Below are 6,790 nucleotides of genomic sequence, written 5' to 3'. Positions count from 1 at the left end.
GTATTCGGGTGATAGATGAGAAAATCTAACAGTTTGTTGTTAACCCGATAGGATAAAAAAGTGAGACAAACTTCCCGTAGGATTTATGAGAGTTTTGAGCTTGAATATCCATACATCACTCCACCGTGTTGCTCTTGCCCGAACGCTGTACTACTATACCTGAATTCTGGATACGATTGGATAGATGGAAAGAGAAGAGGAACGGAAGGAAGGAGGAAAGAGGAAAGTGGTGGGGATTCGTTTCGACAACGTTTTCCACGACGCATCCCCTCACTACGTCCCTCGATACTGTATTATATATATATATACATATATGCGTTACTACTATTTCGTAGTCACTCGTACGTACACGTCAAAATCCGACCTTACTCGGGATTAAATTTATGGTATTTATTTTCACCGCCGTACAAAATACCCGCGCAATTGTGAAAGTTCCGTACACGTAGTACGCTAGCTTTTCTCATTGACGGGAACCCCGACCGCGGTATCCTACCTCTTTCGGTAAAACCGGAGAATCGTAATTTTCGTACTCCTCTAACCGCCCTCGAAATATACGGATATCTAATTGCTTGTTTTTTTTTCCTTATTGTTCGTGAAAAAAAAAGTACCCATTTGCCCATCCAGAGTGACTGTAGAAAATTCGAAGGAACCAATTGTGTGACATGGTAAACAGTATGTGATGATATTTGTACAATTAGTCACAAGGATAAGGGGACACCGCAATATCCGTCGCGGCTTGGACACGCGACTTCGCTGGACAATCGGAGAAACTATGAAAGCACGCATTGCGGGCTATATTCCAGTATCGCAGTGGTTGTTGAAAGCGATGTTAGTCTTTCCTCAAAAACTAATCGTCACGGTGATCGCGTGGGCCGTCGCGCTGACGACGACTGAAGCGGACACCTCCTCCGTGAATCCTGACGAGAAAATACCGGTGGGATCGAAATTAGGATCTGCTAGGGGAGCAACTGGCGAAGTCTCGGATGGAATAACGTGGTCGGGAACCGACGAAACGTTCGGAGCTCGACTCGGTTCGAAACCGTATCTGATCCTTTGCTGCGAACCGATGAAACAGGTCCGGTATCGAGGAGAGTGCATAGAGGACGTAGACGCGAGTTCGAAAACGGCGATAACGATTGGAAACTACACCTGGCGCGAGAATGACGATAATACGAGAGTGATCGACATAAACGACTACTGCGGTTTTCTCTGGATGGTGAATTTCATATGGGAGGAATTCTACGTGCTGTCAAATTTTTCCATCTATAGACCGAATCACGGAGAATCCCTGTCGAATTTCGAATATTATTGTTTATTCCGAAAACCTCGATCCACGGAATTCGTGTTGAAGATTTGTAGGGCGTGGGCGAAACGTGGCTGGTGGGAATCGGTGTTCGTGGTGTATTCGATTATACTAATGTTCGTAGTTTTCATTTCTTACACCATAACCCCGGAATTCGGGAATCTCAATGGGACGATATTCCGATCGTACATCGGGACTTACATAGGACTTTACGTTTTCGCGATACTCGCTTCGAACCTCGTCGGCCGTACGAATTTGATTACCATGTTTCAAATAGCCATCTCTGGTGTGTGAAATGTCCCTGATAAATTATCATGATCCTTTGACCGATGATAACGAGCTTCTTTTTTCACTGAAAACCATCCCGCTGGAAAATCAAGTATTTCTCTTTCAGGGTTGGTGTATTGCGCTGCTAGCTGTGCGTTTTGGTTGAACGTAATGAGTATGAATATCATGCGTACGTTCAAGTGAGTCACAGAGTTAATCGCATCTACTAGCTTTTTATGGTAGAAATTTGCGAACCGATAGCCGGAAAAAGGGAAACTAATTTCCTTTTCCATCACAGCCAGCTACTACCCGTCGACAGACGCACTCGGACGAGCGCCGGAAAAAGGCTTCTTCGTTATGCCATCTACGCTTGGTGTGTTCCCATTCTGTTTGTTACGAGTTGTGCTATGTTAGCATCGCGGGTGCCTTATCTCCAAACGGACACTTATGGTGAGTTTTCGTGATAATTTTGCCTCGCGACCTTTCGAGCTAATATGAAAACCCAGAGTTTCAATCCAATTCTCATCGAACAGGACAGACTTTTTTATTAAATTCCTGTTCGGCGGGACTTGTCTTCTTCTTCACTCTGAACTTCGTGATGTTCGCTCAAACAGCTTGGAAAATCAGACGCGACAATGCGGAAAATGCGGAGATACTCAATATCAACAGGGAACGCCGTTATGCCGCCAAACGATGGTACGTTTACTATGATCCAAAAGTTGTTTCGATTTCGATTTAGCTGACCGCAATAAATTTTTGCGCTTTCAGGTTCACCTTGAACGTGAAATTGTTTCTGATAATGGGAGGTCACTTACCGGTATGGCTTTTTTGGGTGATTTGGATCAGTCCGACGGCCACTCATGTTTTGGCTGCTTTCGAAGCGTTTCAAAGTAGTCTTATATTTTACATTTTCATTTGGAAACACGATATCAAACGAACATTGCTCGAACAATTCAACACATTTTTGACAAGACACCAGTTAATTCGTCTCGGCATGCCTCAACGCGCCGTATCGCCTCCCGCGTCAAACTGAACATACGACAAGTATTGTTCGCAAATTCCTCATCCAAACGTCACGCGGAGATGACTTTTCGATGTACGAAAAAAGGAGAATTTATTTCAGGGTCTGATATCCAGATCAAAGCCGTTCTCTTCCCTTGTAAAATACCTGTATAATCCAGTGCCATAGTCACAACCATGATTGATTACAAGGGGGAATTCAAGTAATTACGGGCGAAATGCAACTGTGAAAGATTGTACCGAGCTTATCTGTTATCGCCATTTTTCATCGATGTATATATAATGTAGAAATATATACGTATATATGTATATAGATTTGTGCATAATCGTATCATTTATTTTATTGATAACGTCACTCTAGATTCCCTCAATTTAACTTATTTCCAGTACCTACCCTAACAGCTCGTTCCACCCCCTTTGAATCACTTAGTTAACCAATTTTATTTTCATTCCTCCCTTCTCCTCCCTTTCTCTCTGCATTTCTCGAATCTTTATCACTCTATTATATATGTATACATATATATATGTATATGTATATGCGTACAATACCCTAATGGATTTTTGTTATTTTTCAATATAATCTCAAATAAATGAAAAATATTTTCAACCGACTTTTTTTTTTTTTATCTCGTCTGACGCCGAATCGAAACTTGAAGGAGATGATCCCAATCATTCGTTAGTTTTGTCTTTCTAATCGATGAATTCTCGGGGAAAAATTAAAGCAAATAATTACCCCGAAATTAAGGAAATAAAAAAAGTGCCGACAGTATTATAGTTCATGTGAACAAAAAGTCATTCGCATTTACTTCAGTCCAATGTAGTTATAGATGATATACATATGTATACATGCGGTAGTATAAATGTCTGGGTAACACATAAAATCCAGTTTAGTAGCCCAAGGGTGATTTTATAAAGAAGAGGTGATTAGGGGATGGCAGTGGGGAATTTTTTTCCATCGCTTTTTCCCTTTATTAATTAAGTAATTGCTTGATGTATCGTTTAAGTATAAGCGAAGTGGCTATATATGGATGAATGTGGGAAGTGGGGAACAAAAAATGGAGAGAGAAAAGTAAGAAAATGTAATAAAAAAAAAGTAACAAAAAACCCATCGGGTTATGTATATTATATAGAAACGGGAAATAGATAGCAAAAGAATGAGGAAAAACAATTGAGGGATCTTTTTTAACGAGGATTAACCGTTAAGGATTATCGAATCGTTCGCTCCGCAGGCATTGGGGATGATTAATTAAGAATTCTCTTTTTAGACTGCTGGCTGTGACCTTCGGATGATTTTTTCACCACAAAAAATAGAAAGAACAACAAAAAAAAATGTATAACTAAAAATAAGGGAGCGATTGCGAGGGTCTAATTTCGTGATCTGCATACATGTATGATATATAAAACGATGTTCAAAAATTTAATAAAGTGATTCAGAGTTTTTTGCCCCTTCCGAATATTTTGTACACTACGAGGCTCTTGGAATTGCGTAGCCGCTAGCTCACTGATGAATTTTTTACTCATTTTTTTTTTTCATTGCATTTTTAAATTTCTTACGCCGTGAAATTCATCCGTTATATACCGCGCACATGTGCATTATATACGCACAAGATGGCTGAACAAGACTTGCTTCGGCATATTTGATTATATTTTTTTTTCCTCGTCTTCGCTAGAGAGAAGATATAATTTACGTTAGATGAAAAACTTGATCTATGGAAGCCGATATAGATTTCATATAAAATTTCAAATTCTCACTTAAGTGCAATCTTTCCGACGCGCACTTGAGAAAGTTTGGAATAAGTCTAAACTAAAAACTCCTAAGTGCGTTGGATGTGTACAGATGCACCGTGTATTATATGCATGTGTGTATAAAAATAATATACGTGTATACACACGCACACACACACACGTATAACCAGGTATATAATATACACAAACACACACAGAGTAGACGTTAAAGGCAAATTTTCAGCTAGAAAGCAAGGCGAATATAAGCGATGGGGAAGGGGGTTAGAAACTACGTGCACCCCTTGCCTCTCCCCAACCTTCTAACCGTGAATGATGCAAAACTCCACACCACCTCTACACCTTTGCCTTCGCCTTCTCTTTTGGTTTCGCCTTTTGCCTCCTCCACATCCAACGTGTGCTTAATTCGATGTACGACACATATCTCACGAGCCTGTCACACCTTGAAACTTTGCTGTTAAATATGAAAGCAAAGAGGAGTTTCAAAGTTAAGAAGTACCGCCCATATTTTCACAATCTTTTCAACTTTTCTCCACTACCCTGCTGGGATGTATACCTCAACCTATACACACGCATATGTGATGCACAAACTTCCGAGACGCAACGAGCTTTTTTTGCAATTTAAGAGAATCACTTTTTGAATTTCTTATTCGTCCAATTTTTTTTTTTTTTTTCTTTTTCCTTTTTTTGATTAATCAAGGAATACGGATAACATAAAATGCAAGAAATTGGGTAATCAAAAGGACCCAGGCTACTCCGCTTCATGTCCTAATTTTTTCTTGGTCTTATATTTTCTAGGAGCTTCGAAGTTGACGCCACTTTTTCAAATTACTGACTCGAGAAGATTCAGCGATCAATTTAATCACGTTTCACGAGCTAATGAACTACTTAATTAGGGCGGGAGAAGAAAAACGAAACGAACAACTGGCGTAAAATTCGACCAGCAAAACAAAAATAAAAGAAATTTACAATTCAAGACCCGCACGTGGCGACTAACTAACTTTTTGCAATTATTTTGCATTACATATAATACGTCGGTCTGAAAGGCGACGATAGCAGCTTTAATTGGATCGACGTCCCTGCAGGAACATGTTGTCTCTGGTGAGAATTTAGAATGTTTTAGATTTTTTTGGGGATATTATAATTTTCCCCTCAACATGAACGTTGTTAATTTTATTCAATTATTAGATTCACCGAGGTCTGAGAACCAGAAGTGGAGGATAACCCACATTCTTAGTTGAATATTAAGAAAAATAAAAAAAACTTGAAAACAAATTAGATCAACGGCCCAGATATTAACGTGCGTACCTTTTCCCCTAAGATAAAATTCCTCCGTTCAGCTAGCCTGGCACGTTGTCCGCGTAATTAACAATATAATTAACTAGCAACGGTTGTAAACCCTTTGCGGGAGGTAAAATTACGTTCTTCGTTTACAATTGTCTTCGTCGCAGAGTAGAAAATGGTCTTATTCATTTTTACGGGGTTGCGAAACTCGCGTCTAAATTGAGCACACTTGGGAAGATCTGTTTCGAAACTTTTTCCCAAAGTCCGAGCTTTTTCTTTTTTTTTTTTTTTTCTCAAGTTCCAAAGAACCCAATGCAAATATAAGCTCGATCTCGTTATCCGTTTGACAAATCCAAAAAAGAATCCTCATTGATTCGACGTGTCAAAATTTTAACATTAATTTTGTCACACCGGCAAACTAGACTTTTTTTTCCCCTTCTCAATGCGAATCAATATTCGCACTTGTTTAGCTAAAATAAAATCAAAAAAGAAAAAAAAAAAAGAAAAAAAGGAGATAAAAATATCGTTTTTCGTTCACAGTGTCCAGCCAATGATATTTCGAGCGAGAGTCGGCCAACAAAGTAAAAGAAGTAATTGTTTATTAAAATCAACGGGTTGTATATTTTTCCGATACGTCGATAGTTTGATCAACCGGAAGCTGTTAATTCAACCAATTTACGCGTTATATATTATATACATATGTATATGTATACGTATCCGTACAGGTATCCGGGGTATGGACTCTCAACGCGCAGTGATGTGGACGGGCTATGTGTTTTATACCTATGTACAGCGAAGCGTCAGGTAGCTGCATACGAACCAGGGATTATTTTCAATTAATCTGTCTAAATGGGATTGACTTCGAATACGTAAAAATGAGTGGATCGTTCTCTTTTTTGATTTTTTCGCTTTTTCGCACCAGAGGATCTTTTCCGCAAACATATACCTACCTACGTGTATCTTCTTGGTGAAAATTCGTGAACAGCGGGGCGAGTTGTATGGAGAATTGAAATTTCCTCTCCCCGTATTATACCTGCATATTTTTCTCTTATTATACAATTTGAAGCCATTTTCACTCTGCGATGTACGTAACGCGGAGAGACAAGTATACATATATGTATGTATACGACTGCACAGAGTTGAAAAAGATTTCATTCAATTTTCTTTTCATTT

General features: G+C 39.2%; 1 protein-coding gene across 2 annotated transcripts; it reads left to right on the top strand.

The window, feature by feature from the left end:
- Positions 1 to 1,061: 1,061 nt before the first annotated feature.
- LOC110117162 lies at positions 1,062 to 3,135 on the top strand. Of its 2 annotated transcripts, XM_048652050.1 has the most exons (4): positions 1,062 to 1,770; positions 1,869 to 2,020; positions 2,104 to 2,266; positions 2,339 to 3,135. In XM_048652050.1, exons 1-4 carry the CDS (start codon positions 1,742 to 1,744, stop codon positions 2,601 to 2,603), a joined length of 609 nt encoding a protein of 202 aa, XP_048508007.1. In that variant the 5' UTR covers positions 1,062 to 1,741; the 3' UTR covers positions 2,604 to 3,135. The 2 variants fall into 2 exon arrangements, with proteins under 2 accessions (XP_048508007.1, XP_020710077.2); XM_020854418.2 differs by having other exon boundaries at positions 1,691 to 2,020.
- The last annotated feature ends 3,655 nt before the right edge of the window (positions 3,136 to 6,790 follow it).

The sequence above is a fragment of the Athalia rosae genome, chromosome 3 (assembly GCF_917208135.1).
Source record: "Athalia rosae chromosome 3, iyAthRosa1.1, whole genome shotgun sequence".
Taxonomy (NCBI): Eukaryota; Metazoa; Arthropoda; class Insecta; order Hymenoptera; family Athaliidae; genus Athalia; species Athalia rosae.
Note: the sequence above shows the minus strand (reverse complement) of the source record. Positions and strands in the feature narration are given on the sequence as shown.

Coding starts and splice junctions, on each gene's coding strand:
- LOC110117162 (XM_020854418.2), top strand. CDS start 1,807: ATGGTAGAAATTTGCGAACCGATAGCCGGAAAAAGGGAAACTAATTTC. Junction 2,021..2,103: donor TCTCCAAACGGACACTTATG/GTGAGTTTTCGT, acceptor CTCATCGAACAG/GACAGACTTTTTTATTAAAT. Junction 2,267..2,338: donor CGTTATGCCGCCAAACGATG/GTACGTTTACTA, acceptor TTGCGCTTTCAG/GTTCACCTTGAACGTGAAAT.